This window comes from Podarcis muralis, chromosome 4 (genome assembly GCF_964188315.1).
Source record: "Podarcis muralis chromosome 4, rPodMur119.hap1.1, whole genome shotgun sequence".
NCBI classification, from domain to species: domain Eukaryota; kingdom Metazoa; phylum Chordata; class Lepidosauria; order Squamata; family Lacertidae; genus Podarcis; species Podarcis muralis.
In genome coordinates, this window is record NC_135658.1 from 10,364,554 (window position 1) to 10,383,287 (window position 18,734).

General features: G+C 47.0%; 1 protein-coding gene across 2 annotated transcripts in view; it reads left to right on the forward strand.

Annotated features, from left to right (window-relative positions):
* Positions 1-17,294: 17,294 nt before the first annotated feature.
* ACER3 (alkaline ceramidase 3) overlaps positions 17,295-18,734 on the forward strand; it is a 50,662-nt gene continuing 49,222 nt past the window's right edge. The window contains exon 1 of one of the 2 annotated variants that reach the window (XM_028725895.2): positions 17,295-17,500. In XM_028725895.2, coding sequence (XP_028581728.2) covers positions 17,398-17,500 — 103 coding nt within the window. In that variant the 5' untranslated portion in view covers positions 17,295-17,397. The remainder of the gene's footprint in view (positions 17,501-18,734) is intronic. The other variant, XM_028725894.2, reaches the window with a different exon arrangement.

Below are 18,734 nucleotides of genomic sequence, written 5' to 3' on the forward strand. Positions count from 1 at the left end.
GGCCAATACCCCGACAAAGATAAAAGGCTGTCGGACCCCGCCCCAGGTTGCAGGAGCATCATTGCTGTATGCTAGATCCTGCCTGAGATCCTGGAGATCCTGTACTTGTCCTTGCCTGGTTTCCTGCCTCGGCCCTGTCGGAATGACTTCCAGAGGAACCTCCGGATTCTGGACTGGTCCTGGACCTCGTTTCATGGGTTACCCCCGGGCCCAGCACACCACCACCCCCTGGGCTCTGAGCCTTCTTCCCTTGGGGGTTCTCCAGCTGGTTCCCCCACCCTTCCTCTGTGTCCAGCCAGCCCATGGCAATTCCACTCGCAGGACCTGTATGTGATTTAGCAAGTGCCATCTCACATGAGGAAATGTATGACAAGGAAATGTGCAGATGAAATATACTCAGAGCCGAGGGTGGATTTCATGCTCTTTATTCAGCTCATAGTGGTGAGGAGGAATGGAAGTCCCCTCAAAGTATCTGCTTTATATACATTATTTACACAATGGACTGCACATGATTGGCTAATTCCGGAATTCTCCTGTAGGCCAATCAGGTTGTGGATTCACTTCCACCTGTAGCTGGATTGGGTAGCGCCTGTGGACCAATTAGACTGCTGCATTCTGGATCCTATTGTTCTAGGACCAATCAGACTACTGCATTCTGGACCCTATTGTTCTAGGACCAATCAGGCTGCTGCATTCTGAATCCTATTGTTCTAGGACCAATCAGGCTGCTGCATTCTGAATCCTATTGTTCTAGGACCAATCAGACTGCTGCAGTTTGGATCCTATTCAACTCAGTACATAACAGCAGAATACTGTAATTATATTGTTTTGTCACTAAAGTAGTGCTGGATTTAATGAACTTGGGAGTCTCCCATTTCTGCAATAATGCAATAGCACTGGGGAAGCATTGCAGAACACCTCATAATGTGGAAGGTCCACTGCTTAATAAGAATTAATAAATACACCACTAATGCACTATTGCCACATCAATTACCAACTGCAGAACACACCCACAAAAACAGACAGGGAAAAACCCACCATCAGTCTGGAAGGAACCAATAATGTTCTTCCTTAACCTCCTGATCAAGACTGGCACAAGACATTTTGCCACCTGAGGCAAGAGAGAAAATGGAGGATGCCCTGCTGCCGCTGCCACAAACTCCTGCCGCCTGAAGTGACTGGAGATAGCCCATGGAAGCCCCAGCGTGCTAAAGGCAGTGGGAGGAGGAAAAAAGGAGGCTGGAGAGGAGCAGGTGGTGGCGAGCAGCATGGTATTTGGGGGCCCAAATCTGCCACACCACCCAACTGTCCCCAGCCGGCCACCTGAGGCCAATGGGTGGGTCGGCCCTGCTCTTGACTGGTGTGTCTTCAAAGAGTTCTATGGCAAGAGTGGGTGCCTCTGTTAAATGTTAGCTGTCATTTGCATAGGTAAAGGTAAAGGGACCCCTGACCATTAGGTCCAGTCGTGGCCAACTCTGGGGTTGCGGCGCTCATCTCGCTTTATTGGCTGAGGGAGCCGGCGTACAGCTTCCAGGTCATGTGGCCAGCATGACTAAGCCACTTCTGGCGAACCACAGCAGAGCATGGAAACGCCGTTTACCTTCCCGCCGGAGCGGTACCTATTTATCTACTTGCACTTTGATGTGCTTTCAAACTGCTAGGTTGGCGGGAGCAGGGACTGAGCAATGAGAGCTCACTCCTTTGCAGGGATTCAAACCACCGACCTTCTGATCGGCAAGCCCTAGGCTCTGTGGTTTAACCCACAGCGCCACCTGCGCCATTTGCATAGGTACTTATTAAAAACAATTAACATTTTTTAAAAAATGTGTTTCCCACTTAATCAGGGTTGCCGTTTTAGTCAACCGACGGCACTTTTAATCATGAAACAATTAAGTAATTTAGGTTTCTTAACCGACACAGAATTTTTCACTGAATAGTTTTGAGAAAACTATTCAGTGCTGCTAAAAAAATATTTTGTTCTCCTCGTACTTTCCACAGAAAGCCTCTTGCTTTTGGGATATTTGAGAGTCTCCTTCAACTTAAATAGAGCTTGCCACGTGTGACACCTTTCCCTTCATTTCTCGCCCCCTCCCCTTTCACAAGTGTTTCCTTTGAAAGCTGTTTCTGTTCCAAAACAAATACAGGAAAGCCAATTTACTAGCTATAACCATTCTCTTCTTTATAGCAATGTAAATACTCTCTGGGGAATTCCATTTCTTGGAAGGAAAAGTAAACGGCTTCCTTGGGTTTCTCTTTTGTTTTATTTTCACAGGAGGGGTGGGGTATGGATTTATTTGTAATAAAAAACAACTAATACCCTTTGTTATAAGAATTTTAAGGTCTTATATATTTAAAGTAAATGTTCATAAATGTACCTAGCAAGCACATACATAAATGTACAGACCACATGTCTGAGACCCACAGAAAAAGTCCTGAAACCATTTGTCACTTCCAAATTGACATCAAATATTTCTCTGCAAGGTTGAAGAAAATGGGGAGCCTCCCCATTGTCTCTTTGCTCACAAATCCTGTCTCAAGGGCACATTTAAGATATGAACAGGGTGAGCCTGTGACCTGGATTCAGGGATTGAGTAGTTATCATAACAAAAGAGTGCCCAGGTGCCCAGGTAATCCAATCAGGTAACCTGGCAGACAGGATAAAAACAACGCACTCAGATTTCTGTTGTAGACCGCCTTTACTGTAATGTAGGTATGATGTAACTGGGGGGTGGTCTTGGGCTACACCCCTTCTGTGATGTACAGTGGTACCTCGGGTTAAGTACTTAATTCGTTCCGGAGGTCCATACTTAACCTGAAACTGTTCTTAACCTGAAGCACAGCTAATGGGGCCTCCCGCTGCCGCACGATTTCTGTTCTCATCCTGAAGCAAAATTCTTAAGGTACTATTTCTGGGTTAGTGGAGTCTATAACCTGAAGCGTATGTAACCCGAGATACCACTGTATATATGATGTTTCTGGGGGTGGTCTTGGACTCCAGGGCAGGCAGTTTAAAATGTCTATATAAGGGCTTGCACACCTTTGTCCTAGGTCCTCCTCCTGTCTCCTGGGTGTGTGTGGGGGGGGGGGGGGAGCACCCTGTTGCAACAGCTTTAATAAAGATCAGGCTTACTAGCAGCTTTGCTTCTCAATATTCTCTGGTTGGCCTCTGTTACTTTGTCCTACCAATGGAGAACCTACAAAGGACTCTATAAGGGCTCTTGTGTACCCCATAAGGGAAAGGGAGCAGTTTTTGTTTACACCACCTTGCTGTGGTCTAGAATTTCCACTAGTTTAAACAAACTGCCGTATTTTTCGCTCCATAAGATGCACTTTTTTCCTCCTAAAATGTAAGGGGAAATGTCTGTGCGTCTTATGGAGCGAATGTGTGATCCCTGGAGCTGAATTGCCCAGGGGTGAAAAGCAGATCGTGTTTTTTTAGAAAGAGTGAAGAGGGTGTTGAAACAAAGCTGCTGATCGGCTGATCGGCAAGCGATCGGAGGGAGATAAGGGACGCTAACGATAAAGGAGGCTGCCTGAGAGGAGGGAGGTAAAAGCCCATGGATCCTCAGGATTTTTGCATTGGGTCACCCCAAATTCACCATCAGATCACATAGCATGTCCATGGCGACAGCCTGCACCAAAAAAAATCACAATCCACTGTTTCATGGGGCTGCAATGGTGCAAAAACATGGTTACAAAGCACAGAACCACAAGGATCTTCAGGATTTTTGCATTGGGCTACCCCAAATTCACCGTCAAATCACATATCATGTCTGTGGCCACAGCACGAACCACAAAAATCATACATCCACTGTTTCGTTCAGAATATTTTTTTTTCTTGTTTTCCTCCTCTAAAAACTAGGTGCATCTTATGGAGCGAAAAATACGGTATACAGTTCCAGGAAAATAGCAGCAGAAGCAGCTCTTGACATGAGTTGAACACTGTGCCCTAGGTTAAACCTTCAGAGTAAATAGTGTAATGACGGGTGCCAATGATTTTTTTCTGGGGTTTATTGCTGTGTAGATCATAGCAAGGTACAGTTGGCCCCAGTATGAACTATCTTTATGGAAGTGAGTAATGGGCAACTTACAACCTCCGGGAGTGATGCTTTTTGCAAAGATCCACACATATTTTTTTTAAAAAGAAGTATAAATGCACAGGGTGGCTATGTTAAGTTCTTAGTGAGTTAATGAGTTGAGCCACACCCTGCCTTTCCTACCTTTTCTCGAAAATGGCGCTCTGAAAGCCCACTCATTTCATGCAATCCTTTTGGGAAGATGCTTATACCGTCCTGTGCCAGTTCCAAGCCCTAACTTATTGCCATGGTCTCCCACTGTACTTCTCCCATGGAAATATGAAGCTTACATAATTATCGGCCACATTGATTTTTGTCTGTGCCGCTCTTGTGACGCTGGTAGTTGAATCAGCAGCAAACAGGGTTCAAAAGGAGTCCATTAGCTTCGTACAAAATGCGGGCGGGTTGCCGGCTTCCTTTATTAATTTTGTTTACTTTGATCATATTCCTCGATACGTCTTCGCTGAGTCAGTGACTTGGGGTTGCTCCTGAATGGTACTTGTGGGGCTGATGCACAAACTCCCCACGCACGCTGGATTTTGCATGGGACAGCTGCGATTTGGATCAACCCTAGGTTTTGTTTTACCAATTAAGAGCTGTGATAGGAGTTTTATGGTCTTAGATATATGGTAATGTTCATAAGTGTACCAGCCAAGCACATACATAGATCAGCACAGGAAGGCCAACCTGGAACCATTTTGATTCCTAAACTGACCAAATGTTTTCTCTGCAAGGTCAAAGTGGGAAACCTCCCCATTGTCTCTCTCCTCACAAATCCTGTCTTAAGGGTATGTCTGTGTTTGAATAGGGTGTGAGCCTGTGACATGGCCCAGGAACTAAGTATTTATCGCTACAAAAGACTGGCCAGGCTCCCCAGGCAATCCAATCAAGTAACCTGCCAGACAGGAGATAAACAAGGACAGGAGAAAAACAACATTCAAATTTCTGTTTTAGACCGCCTTTTCTGTGATGTAGGTGTGGTGTATCTGAGGGGTGGTCTTAGGTTACACCCCTTCTGTGATGTATGTATGATGTTTCTGGGGGTGGTCTTGATCTACAGGGTGGCAATTTCAAAAGTCTATATAAGGCCTTGTGTGCCATTTTTCTGGGTCCCTCCTCCTCTCCTGCAGGTGAGGGAGCACCCTGTTGCAACAGTTCAATAAAGATCAAGCTTACTAGCTGCTTTGCTTCTCAATATTCTCTGGTTGGCCTCTGTTATTCTCTCCTACCAATAGGGAACCTATGTAAGGACTCTATATGGGCTCTTGGATTACCCCATAAGGGAAAAGGGCAATTTTTATTTACAACAAAGCCCCAAGGAGCTGCTCTGAAGGCCAGGGAAGCCTCGTGGAAAGAGAGGCCATTTTAACCTCTTCCTCCCGTAATTGTTCTTCGATTGCACCAGCCTGGTCAGCTTCTACACCATCTCAGAACAGTGAATTCTTGTTCGATTCAGGCCGCAAAATGCCTTGGGCAGGCCCTGTCCTTTTGCGACTGAATTCTGGATTTTGCCTGCAACAAGGTAGAATGCTGCCACAGGTTTTTGGCTCAGGACAAGGACCGGTTGAAAGCAGAGGAGGGCATGGTGCACAGATCAGACAGAGATGTGCTGAATCAGCCGCATCCCTCTCTACAGAGCAACTGGTGTGGGGTCTCTGGTTTGCAAAACACTGACAGCGCAGGCGCAGAATTTCATTTTAACATTCCAAATCAGCCAAGGACAACAACAACAACAACAACAACAACAACAACAACAACAACAACAATAATAATTTATAATAATAATTTATTATTTATACCCCGCCCATCTGGCTGAGTTTCCCCAGCCACCCTGAGCAGCTCCCAATCTAGTGTTTAAAACAATACAGCATTAAATATTAAAAATGTCCCTAAACAGGGCTGCCTTCAGATGTCTTTTAAAGATAGGATAGCTGCTTATTTCCTTCACATCTGAAAGGAGGGTGTTCCATGGGGCGGGCGCCACCACCGAGAAGGCCCTCTGTCTGGTTTCCTCACTTCTCGCAGTGAGGGAACCGCCAGAAGGCCCTCGGCGCTGGATTTCAGTGTCCGGGCTGAACGATGGGGGTGGAGATGCTCCTTCAGGTATACAGGACCGAGGCCGTTTAGGGCTTTAAAGGTCAGCACCAACACTTCGAATTATGCTCGGAAACGTACTGGGAGCCAATGCAGATCTCTCAGGACCGGTGTTATGTGGTCCCGGCGGCCACTCCCAGTCACCAGTCTGGCTGCCGCATTCTGGATTAATTGCAGTTTCCGGGTCACCTTCAAAGGTAGCCCCACGTATTAGGGAAAATGGCATTTGACTTGAAATAGAGCTGAGCATTCAGAGCTAGGCAAACTGGTATATCAAACTAGGTGAGGCTGGCCCTACCATGAGACAAAGGTGGCAGATATTGGGTTGGGGGTGAAGCAGTGCCAGTCCTCTGGCTGCTCCCCCTAAGCACCCTCCCAGGCCAGTCCTTCTGTTGGGGGACAGAGTTGTGTACTATATGTCCTGGCCATCCTAAACTAGCTTTGCTGCTTCAGAAGACGACTTACTTGGTCATGAGTGTTGAAATAAGAGTTAATCTCCAGTCCAGCTGGCTTCCGATGTGGTGGAAGACAGTATCTCTTCACAGCTATTGAAAGAAGAGGCAACTTTTATTCCAGCGGGCTTCTGAACAGGCAGGAGACACCATCTAAGTCCTTGGCCTCAGGCGGCAAAATGTCTTGAGCCAGCCCAGGTACCAGTTAATTAATAACTGCAACATCATAGCTAGCGATAAATGTGCTTCTCGTTGCTCAAGAGGACTTGAGTGGGAATCTGTTTTATCTCCAAGAAAATGCAGAAAGTTTTTTCAGTTCCTGTTTTTGAAGGGAAGAATAAAACACTGGGATTTCTTTTTTAAAAAGAATTAATTACCTACATTTATTTACACCCTGATTTGATGTTGCATTTCTCCACACTTGTTAAATGAGCAGGTTTGAGTCTTTTCTTTCGCTTCCTCTCTTCCATGAGAAAATAGCCGCGTTGATTATTTCTGTCCCTTTGATTTCTCCAAAGGGTTCTGTTCACTCAGCCCATTAAAATTCTCCAAAGGGGAGGCATCTGAAACGTTTTAATGTGCCTGTAAAGCGCGGCAGGGACAGATTTCACGGGGCCAAGCTGTTCTTTGGAAAGGGGCGGGAGGTCGGTCATGCGGAACTTGCAGGAATTTATCAAATTAATTAGAGAATATTTTCTGAGGGTAATCAGAATCATTCCGCGCCGAAACAGGATGACAAAAAAAAAAAATTGTAACAAGCAAATTAGGAAGTCAGAGATGAAAGAACAGTCTTTTGGGATCTTTAAGGGGTGCAGCTCACTGGAGGGACCCATAGCCGGCCCAACCCTTAGGTAGAGTGAGGAGGCCACCAGAGGCAGCTGAAAAGACAGCACATAGTTGATTATTTAAGAAGCTACTATTGCATTTTAACAGCCAGGGAGATGGAGAGGTGCTTGTGGGATGTTAAAAATACCTTGGCTAGGTTTGAGTACTACATATCTTGACTCTGGGAAGGAGAGAATGTCATATGCTTCTTTGCTTCGGGCAGCAAAATGGCTTGGGCTGGTTGGTGGGGTAATAATAATAATAATAATAATAATAATAATAATTTATTATTTATACCCCGCCCATCTGGCTGGCTTTCCCCAGCCACTCTGGGCGGCTTCCAACAAAACACTAAAATACAATAACCTATTAAACATTAAAAGCTTCCCTAAACAGGGCTGCCTTCAGATGTCTTCTAAAAGTCTGGTAGTTGTTGTTCTCTTTGACATCTGGTGGGAGGGCATTCCACAGGGCGGGTGCCACTACCGAGAAGGCCCTCTGCCTGGTTCCCTGTAACCTGGCTTCTTGCAGTGAGGGAACCGCCAGAAGGCCCTCAGCGCTGGACCTCAGTGTCCAGGTAGAACGATGGGGGTGGAGACGTTTCTTCAGATATACTGGACCGAAGCAGTTTAGGGCTTTAAAGGTCAGCACCAACACTTTGAATTGTGCTCGGAAACGTAATGGGTAGGAGAACTGAAAAGAATTCACATCTGGCAACCAATGTGCCCCTTTAGTTGCATAGTACCTGGGTAGACGAGTCTAAAATGCCTGTAACACACATTTTCACGGCCCTCTAGCCGCTATGGTGGCTCATTTCCCAGAAGTAAAGCATTTAGTGTTAACTCTGCAAGTATATGGACGCGGGTGGCGCTGTGGGTAAAAGCCTCAGCGCCTAGGGCTTGCCGATCGAAAGGTCGGCGGTTCGAATCCCCGCGGCGGGGTGCGCTCCCGTTGCTCGGTCCCAGCGCCTGCCAACCTAGCAGTTCGAAAGCACCCCCGGGTGCAAGTAGATAAATAGGGACCGCTTACTAGCGGGAAGGTAAACGGCGTTTCCGTGTGCGGCTCTGGCTCGCCAGAGCAGCTTCGTCACGCTGGCCACGTGACCCGGAAGTGTCTCCGGACAGCGCTGGCCCCCGGCCTCTTGAGTGAGATGGGCGCACAACCCTAGAGTCTGTCAAGACTGGCTCGTACGGGCAGGGGTACCTTTACCTTTACTGCAAGTATATACTCAGTTCACAGAGGACCTTAAGGTTCATAAATAGCAACACCCTAGAGGTCCCGGGCCCTAAGGAAGTTAGATTAGCCTCAACCAGAGCCAGGGCCTTTTCAACACTGGCTCCGGCCTGGTGGAACGCTCTGTCTCATGAGACCAGGGCCCTGAGGGATCTGATTTCTTTCCGCAGGGCCTGTAAGACAGAGTTGTTCCGCCTGGCCTTTGGCTTAGAATCAGTTTGATTCCCTCCCCCCCTTTCTTTTTCCTTCCTCCTCCTGTGAAGAGGTTGCATTCTAATGTTTTAATGTTGTATTTTAATCTTGTTTTTTAAATTGTATTTTAATCAAATTGTTTTTATTATTGGTTGTTAGCAGCCCTGAGCCCGGTCTTGGCTGGGGAGGGCAGGGTATAAATAAAATGTATTATTATTATTATTATTATTAGTTCTGACCATACTAAGCCTACGAGAGCAGAAGCTTAGTTTGGTCAGAATCGAATACAGTGGTACCTCGGGTTACATATACTTCAGGTTACAGACTCCGCTAACCCCGGGAGCTCACCCCGTTGCAGGGATTCGAACTGCCAACCTTCTGATCAGCAAGTCCTAGGCTCTGTGGTTTAACCCAAAGCGCCACCCGCGTCTAAATCAGATCTCTTCCAAGTCGTATGCCACTTAATGAGAGCTAACCCCAACAGCAGCACATAAATACTTCAAACAAACAAACAAACAAACAAACAAACAAACAAACAGATAAACAGCAGCATTAAGGGACAGGGAAACTCCTCCTCCCTGGAAAAGTCCCATTCCAATGTAAAAGGATAAATTCATTTAATAAGCAAATCCATTTGCAGACGGAGAGGTGCAGTTGCTTCCTGTCCTAAATCCCTGAAATGCATCGTGCTGAGTGGCGGGAAAGTAACAAAACAGTCACACCACCTATTTACTGAGATGGGAGATGATGGATTGGAAATGACAGCTCTGGCCAATCACGTCAGCGAGCTGATTACATCCCGAGCCTTTTGCCAATCTCAATAATCCCTGCAGCTATCCTGCCTTAATTATGACAGGGCTTCTACAGAGGTGCCTGCTCATTTGATTCCTGAAATGACGTCAGAGGAGTTGCTATGCTCCCAGCACTGTGGCTGTGACCGTCCCAAGCCAGGGGTGGACAGAAGGTTGATGAAGATCTACCAGTAGGAGTGGTTTGCAGTAGATTAGTAAGGGTGCCCCACCTACATTGGGCTGTGGATTATACTGTGTGAAAGTACAGGGATTGGACTAATGAGCCAGGTCCGAGCTTCTAATGAAAGGACCAGGAGCTCAGCTCAGTTCTGGAACGATAAATCCCTAGGTTGCACCATCGCATTAGCTTTGCTGATTATGATCCTCGTGCCTCTGTCCCATTTTGCGATGTTCCTTTCGCCCTGCAGCCCTCGATGGCTTACAGAGCTGTGGCTTTTCGATCAATATCCTGCCATGTCACGCTAAATTTCATCTACGCCAGTTGTGTGATGCAACAGAGGACATCGTCAGACGTGTTGCCGCCCCTTGGGCACACGTGTGCTTCTGTTCCCCCACGAATCAGCCAGAACTGCGAGCTGGAATGCGCCAATTTTTGCCACATGGCGTGATCCATGAAACGGCGAGGAAACTGCAGTGAGAAACTCCCATTACGGTATTTTCAGGGCTAAGAGAGGCAGCAAACAGTTTTCTTCTGGGAGCAACGCTCTGTTCCGCCAGACTTCCAGAAATGGCTTTTACACCATGTGAAATATCAGATAAAAGGCAGAAACTAACAGGTAGAGGAAACTGCCGTGTGAATGTAGCCCTAGGCTTAGCGTATGCTTGAAGACGGCCAGTTCTTAGTTTTAATTAAAGAACAGTCTGTCTGTCTTTCGCACCTGGCTCTGGTTGGTAGATCTTGGTGTTCTAATAAAGGAGCAAAAGCAGATATGGCAAGTAGATCCTGAGGTCCTTCCTCCTGTGCCCTGTACCACACCTGTGTTATTCATCTAGAGCAGGGGTGGTAAACTTGTGGTCTTTCAGATGTTGCAAGATTGCAAGTCCCACCAATTAAAGAACTGTAGAGCTGGAAGGGACCACGGGGGCAATTTATTCCAACCCCCTGCAATGCCTGAGATTAAGAGTCTTGTGCTCTACCGACTGAGCTACCCCAGGTCTTTGGTTACGCTGACTGGGGCAGATGGGAATGGAGAGTCCCACACCATCTGGAAAGCCATTGGTTTGCCGTAACAATCAAGTTGTACCGTATTTTTCGCTCTATAAGACGCACTTTCCCCCTCCTAAAAAGTAAGGGGAAATGTGTGTGCGCAGCGATCCCGCTTGCTGTCCTGGCTTAGCCGAGCGCAGCCTCTCCCGGGCAGTGGGAGCCTTCCTCCCGCTGCCCGGGAGAGGCTGCGCGCGGCTATCCCATAAGCCAGAACAGCAGGAGGCTATCCCAGAAGCCAGATCCCTCTTGCTGTTCTGGCTTCTGGGATTCAGAATATTTTTTTTCTTGTTTTCCTCCTCCAAAAGCTAGGTGCATCTTATGGTCTGGTGCGTCTTATAGAGCGAAAAATACGGTAATTTGTGTGGAATTATTCCCGTCACCATCCCTTGCTTTTCTAAGGTTGAGATGGGGAGAAGGGGAGGGAAGAAGCGAGACATATGTCAAATCAGGATCAGGCGTTGTTATTGTAAATCTATGTAGGACATCTTTGTGAGAAGAAAATCCGGAGCAGAGTCCCTAAGGTGGTTGGATGGCGCAATGTATGCCTCCTTCTGGCAACTCCTGCAGCAAAGCAGGTGCCAAACGTCTTGCTCTGCTTTCCTTCGGACCACATCAGCGAGACGGAGAGGAGGGGTCTTGTCGTCTGGGCAGCCCAGGACCTTCCATGCACACAGCCCAGGTTTGTGCCCCGGGGAGGTCACGCTGGTGCTGCTAATGCAGCAAAAATAACGTGAGAGGCAGCAGTTCTGTGTTACTGGTCTCTGCAGCCACAGCAGGCGCTGTGATTCTCCAGCGGCTTGGTTTCGCCCCCAGAGGCACACCTATGAAGTCCGATTCCAAGTCTGACCACTGATCCATCCAGCCCAGTCTTGTCTGCTTTGACCAGGGGTCAGCAACCTTTTTCAGCCATGGGCCGGTCCACCATCCCTCAGACCATGTGGTGGGCCGGACTATATATATTTTTTTTGGGGGGGGGAGAGGAATGAACGAATTTCTATGCCCCACAAATAACCCAGAGATGCATTTTTTAATAAAAGCACACATTCTGCTCATGTAAAAACACACTGATTCCTGGACCGTCCGTGGGCCAGATTAAGAAGGTGATTGGGCCGCATCCGGCCCCCGGGCCTTAGGTTGCCTACCGCTGGTTTTGACTGTCTGCAGATCTCGAGGGTCTCAGGCAGAAAAAATATATTTTTCATCCCTTGCCACCTGACCCTTTTTAACAAGGGACCAAACCTAGGATCCTCTGCTTTGCATGAGCTCTACAGCTCATCTATGGCCTTAATAAAATACCGGCTTCTGGCAATGGAGACCAGCCCTAAGTTGCTTGACTAAAAGCTACGGTACTGCCCGCTTTGTATTTCATCGAGAAACATCTCTGTTTCCTCTTTGAAAGACTGCTCTAAAAAACTCACAGCCCTACCTCTTCCTTTATCCAAACAGCCCTTTCCATTTCTGCAAAAGTGAAGGATAATGAGGTCTTTTATGGCGCTGTATGAGAGATTTCACTTAAGAACTGTGCACTCTATTGAATTCCATGCCGGTGAACCGTTCAATAGTTCCATTTCCCCCTTTTCTTCTCACAGCGCAAGGAGATGTTGGGGCGGTTTTGTGCGTCCGTCTCCATTTCTCCTGCCAAGTCTCCTGTTGGGAAGTGAAGGCAGCCTGTTTACTCATCTCCGGACAACCGCTGCCTTTCCTTGAGGGTCTGATCTGCATTGGCCCACTGCCCTCTACTGGCCTGTCCTTGAATAATAACAATACAACAACAACAAAAACAGAATCAACTGGTACCTAGGAGCATAAGGCACTGCTTTCTATTAATTCAGAGCATTAGTACATTTAGCTCAATATTGTCAGCACGGACTGGCAGTGGCTCTCCAGGGCTTCAGACAGGCTTCGCACCCACTGCCGGAAGGCACCAGGGCATGAAGGTTCCTTTAAGGCAGTTCCAAAGTTGGGACCCACTGGAGAAGTCCTGGAGCTGTTGGGGAAAGTGGCACCACCTCAAGAACACAGGTCCAGGAAGAGCAACATCGCTGTTTGACCAGAAAACATAGTGTTACCAGAAATAAGGCAGTTTTCTATGGTATGGATTCTTTCTCTCTTCTTCTGCCATCTCCTGTCTGGGAGGGAAAGTCCTGAAGAATTGTTGTTTAGTCATTTTTGTTGTTGTTGTTTAGTCGTGTCCGACTCTTCGTGACCCCATGGACCAGAGCACGCCAGGCACCTCTGTCCTCCACTACCTCCCGCAGTTTGGTCAAACTCATGCTGCTAACCTCGAAAACACTATCCAACCATCTCGTCCTCTGTCGCCCCCTTCTCCTTGTGCCCTCCATCTTTCCCAGCATCAGTGTCTTCTCCAGGGAGTCTTCTCTTCTCATGAGGTGGCCAAAGTACTGGAGCCCCAGCTTCACGATCTGTCCTTCCAGTGAGCACTCAGGGCTGATTTCCTTAAGAATGGATGCGTTTGATCGTCTTGCAGTCCATGGGACTCTCAAGAGTCTCCTCCAGCACCATAATTCAAAAGCATCAATTCTTCGGCGATCAGCCTTCTTTATGGTCCAGCTCTCACTTTAGTGATTTAGTCGTGTCCAACTCTTCGTGACCCCATGGACCAGAGCACGCCAGGCACTCCTGTCTTCCACTGCCTCCCACAGTTTGGTCAAACTCATACTGGTAGCTTCGAGAACACTGTCCAACCATCTCGTCCTCTGTCGTCTCCTTCTCCTTGTGCCCTCCATCTTTGCAATACAGTAAATACCCAGCAAAGCTCTTTTGGTTCCTCTAGGTGGCACCATCTTAACAGTTTATAACCAGCAGCCTCATCCCTAGGGCTTAAGAGATGTAACCATTTCCATTAAAACCCATCCAAAATCATACAAGCTAGCATCCCACAAGCAGAGATGTGCAAAAACTCCACAGAGAAATGACATTGAAGCGTCACCATTTGCATTACTTCAAATGCTGGAGTAGGCAAAAGCCAGAGGGGAGGGGAGTGTGAAACTCCCATAGAAATATTTGCTAGCCTTATCGGAACTGTCCTTGGCTTTCCCTCAAATTCCTCAGATGTTTCTCTCAAGTAGCACCCTACGCAAACATTTCCGAAAGTTTCGCTTTCGGTGAAGGGTGCAAATAGCCAGCCTAAAAGTATCGCTCAACATTTCTGGGAAATGCTCAAGTTTGTTTGGATGTGTGTTTGAAGCATGGAATCCAGAACTGTGCTGCTCCAAAAGCGGCGGGTGCTCTTTGGTGCCCAGATTCCATGTGTGGGAAGAGGCCATTCTCAGCTGAATTGAGAAGCCACTTAACATCTGTTTGTGGGAACGGTAGTACTGGCTTCTTAACTTCAACCCACAAACTCGTTCTGCTCAGCTAATCTTCTTTATATTTATTGATTGTTCTACATATTGTTTTAGAGCAGGTGAATGTGTGGCTCTCTGGGTGTCGCTGAACTTTAGCTCCCACCAACCCCACGTTGGACAAAAGATTCTTACATTGCTGAAGGTTGGGCTAGATGACCCTTGTGGTCCCTTCCAAATTTACTATTCTACAATTCTATAGACCTTTTCTGCATTTGTAAGAACTCAACCATTTAGTGTGGGAACTACCTGCCTATTGAGATGAAGCCCTCCAGAGTGACTGAGGCAATCCAGTCAGATGGGCAGGGTATAAATAATAAAATTATTATTATTATTATTATTATTATTAAGCAGGTGGTGCCTGCTCCACTTTTTCCAATGCCTACATCTCTTTTGCAGGCCACTTGTTGTTGCTGTTTTACAACAAGTGGTGCAGAGGGAAGGAACAAATGAATGGATATGAAAGGAAGTAAATAAAATGGAAACAGATTTGACGATAAAGGCATGACAAGAAATAACCTACCCCACGTTTCGGATAGGTAACTATTTTTAAAGAAGGGCAATCTGACCTTGGCTGCAAATAACTAATTACTTTTATTTTAGTAGCAGGACGCCTACTAGTGGCACAGATTGCAACATCTGTGCATTTCTCCTTGGAAATGGAATGTATGGTCCATCGCTGTATCTGAAAAATTAACCAAGAGATTACATATATTGAATAATGCAAATGATGTAGACAATTTGTTAAAACACGGCGTCCTTTTACAAAGGACTTTACTGATAAACCTTAAGGACAGCTGCTACTGAAGTCACAGACTGAGCTTTGGCACATTTAAATAGACTGATCTAGCCTGGAGCAGGGAACATTGGGATGTTGTCCTTTTATTTTTCTTTTCCATGTAATTATTGCATTATTATTATTATTATTATTATTATTATTATTATTACTATTACTACTACAATGGGTATACCGCCCTATACCCACAGATCTCAGGGTAGTTCAAGTACCAACATGCCATAGAATAAATCTATTCTGTAGATTGTAATTGTTGTTACGTATTGGAAATAAATAAAACTACCGTATGCTTATAGAAAAAAGGCACTACAAGTTCCAGCAGCACCGCTTTCAAAAGTTCTCCACATGATCCCCTAAAGGCTGCAGTCTCCACCTCGCCATAAGCTGGCAGGTGGCCACACAGGCCCTCGCCCAGCCCCCCTTCCCAACCTTTTATTATTATTACTATCATCATCATCATCATTATTTATTTCACTGCCTCCAGAGCCCCCTGTCAATAAGCAGGCCTAGCCCCATCCCCTTCTTCTTCTTCTTTGGTGATCACTCGTAGCCGAGTAAGATTATCTTCCATAAACACGGTTTTAACAATGAGTCCGTAAGTGACTGTGGAAGCCAATTCTGGATCCACATGTCCTTCCACAGTGGGGACATTGGTTTCCGGGCAGGAGCTGATCACGGTGTGGATTTGCCAAGCCTGCCTTCCTCTTAGCACATTTCTCCCTTGTGTCCAGAGTTCGAGTCTCTTCAAAGACCATGACACTTTTTGTAAAGGCTGTTCTCCGACTGCAGCACTCGCAGGCCAGTGTTTCCAAGTTGTCAGTGCTTATACAGTGGCACCTCGGGTTAAGAACTTAATTCTTTCTGGAGGTCCGTTCTTAACCTGAAACTGTACTTAACCTGAAGCACCACTTTAGCTAATGGGGCCTCCCGCTGTTGCTGCGCCGCCGCCTCACGATTTCTGTTTCTATGTGAAGTTATTGTGTAATTTCAATTCCGCCTGCTTTGAAGATTTGGGCAGGTATCCCATCAGATCCACTGGCTTTGTTGTTTTTCATTTGGTTAGTAGCTGTAAACAACTCTCCCAGATTTGGACATACTGCAAGCTCATCTCTAATTTGTTTTTGCGGGATTTGTGAGAAGACTTAAGCAGCTATGGGGTAGTTGTGAATAAGGAGATGTTGGTAATGTACTTTCCAGCGCAATGCAAAAACTTCTTTATCTTTTAGAAGTGTCATACCATCTGCTGAGCGTACGCCATGATTTATTGGCCCATAGACAGTCTTTGTGGCTTTAAAGAAACTCTGTGCATCATGAGTTTCGGCTAAGTGCTGGCTCTCTTGAGCTTTTTTTTATCCACCAGGTGTTTTTTAGTTCTCTGGTTCTTCTTTGAACCTCAGCCTTAGCATTGGAATAGGTTTTTTTCTTAGTGGCACAGTTTCTATCTCTTTGCCAGATCTGAAAGGCCTTCCTTTTCTTGTCAATCATGCATTCAATCTCACTGTCATTCTCATCAAACCAGTCCTGGTGTTTCTTGGTTTGGTATCCTATAGTTTGTTCACAGGCTGCAATAATGGATGTTTTTAGCCTGGTCCAGTGCATTATTATTGTTATTATTTCTTTCTCTGCCTCTAGAGCTCCCCGTCAATAAACAGGCCTTAGCCCAGCCCCCACTTCCCCCTGCTCGGCCTATTATTGATTAATATTATTATCATCACCCTATTATTATCATTATTAGTTCTTTCTCTGCCTCCAGAGCCCCCTGTCAGTAAGCAGGCCCTCTCTCAGGCCCCCCTCCCCCTGCTCGGCCTATTATTAATTATTATTATTACTATTATCACCATTATTAGTTCTTTCTCTGCCTCCAGATCCCCCTGTCAATAAGCAGGCCCTCTCTCAGGCCCCCTTCCCCCTGCTCGGCCTATTATTAATTAATATTATTATTATCTTCATCACTATTATCATCATTAAGAGTTCTTTCAGTGCCTCTATTCTATCCTCCTCCTCCTTCCCAGTCAGGAGGTCGACGTAGTGAGGCCTCCGTGGCCATTAGCAGTGAGGTCGGCGGCCGCGTAGGCGCGGCGGAGTGCGTAGGCCTCAGCCCGTCTCCATGGCGACGCGGAGGCCGGGCCCCGCTTTAGAGGAGGAGGAGGAGCGGGCCTCCTTCTCCTCCTTGCGAGGCGGGCCTCTCTCGCCGCCGCCGAGGGCGGGGCCAGCTCGGCGGACGGCCCATCCGGGGAGCGGCAGCCGCCCTCCTTTTTCTTTTTAACCCCGCCGCCCTCCTTCCCTCGAGCCCGCCGGCCGCCTCTCTCTCTCTCATCCCGCCTCGCCCGGCGTCACGCAGCGCCATGGCTCCCGCCGGCGACCGCGAGGGCTACTGGGGGAAGCCCACCTCCACCCTGGACTGGTGCGAGGAGAACTACGTCGTCTCCCACTACATCGCCGAGTTCTGTGAGTCGACGCGGGTCGGCGCGTTCAGACGTGCGCGGCGGAGACGCGCCAGCGCGGCCTCCTTAACGCGCGGCGGCGGGGGGGGGGAGGGGGATTGACGGATCCGCTTCTCTTCCCCGACATCCCCTCAAGGGTTGGGGGTCAGGGGGGGGTGAGAGGCGTGATTTGGGAAGATCGTCAGCACCGCCCCCCCCCGGTGTAAAATAATTAGGATTATTATCGTTCGTAATTTTGGCCCCCGGGTCCTTAGGGATTAGAGGCGGCTTCCAGAAAAGAACCTCTAAATGCGTAGATGGGGCGGGAGTGGGAAAACTATGGCTGCAAAAAAACCACCATACGCGGGGATTTTTGTTTTATTTTATTAAATTCGCACGCCGCCCCTCATCCGAAGGTCACGCAGGGCGGTTTGCAATGTAAGAATGCAAACATGCAATAGGTAACGGGGGAAAAGAGGGAAGTAGAATTCAAACCATGTGCATGTATGTTATATATGCGCATATATAAAAATCAGTTAAAACCGTACCAATAATTGCAATAAATTCTCAGGGCACCAGCCTATTGTAATAATTTGTATGTATTTGTTGCATTTGCATCCTACCCTTCCTGCCACCCTCCAGGGATCTCAAAAGTGTTTTTCCTTCTCTTCATTGCAAATTTGCCTTGGGCAAGGCAATTATAAACGAATCCCCACAACATCCCTGCAAGGTAGGTTAGGCTGAGAGAAGGAGGCTGGTTTGAAGTCCCATCTTTCCCAGGTCCTAGTCCGACCCTCTGACTTCCGCACCACATTGGATCTGATTGATTTAATAGAGTCACTCTGTGTCAGAGAGTTGTGCCATGCATGCATTTTGCATGGGGAAGTAGCAAAAAGGGCCCTTTGCAAATTATTCTTCCCCTTCCAGTTAGGGTTATGTTAGATTATTAGGTTGGAGAGAGACCGCACCAAACACCTTGGTGCCTGATGGCTACCCCACTGTGGGTATCATAATTATATACTTATCCCAGGGAGGTTAATCCGAGGCGCGATTATTCCTAATTGAAAAATTGCAAACTGTCTTGTGATCCTGGGATGAAAGATCACAGGAATTGCCCTCCCCCAGGGCTCAAGGTGGCTTACAGATAAAATAAGAACAGCTAAAACAATAGGAGGAGACATTAAGAAACAATTAAACATTGATGGATAGCAGATATATTAAAAACCTACAGATCATTACGATAAAAACAGCATGCCTCC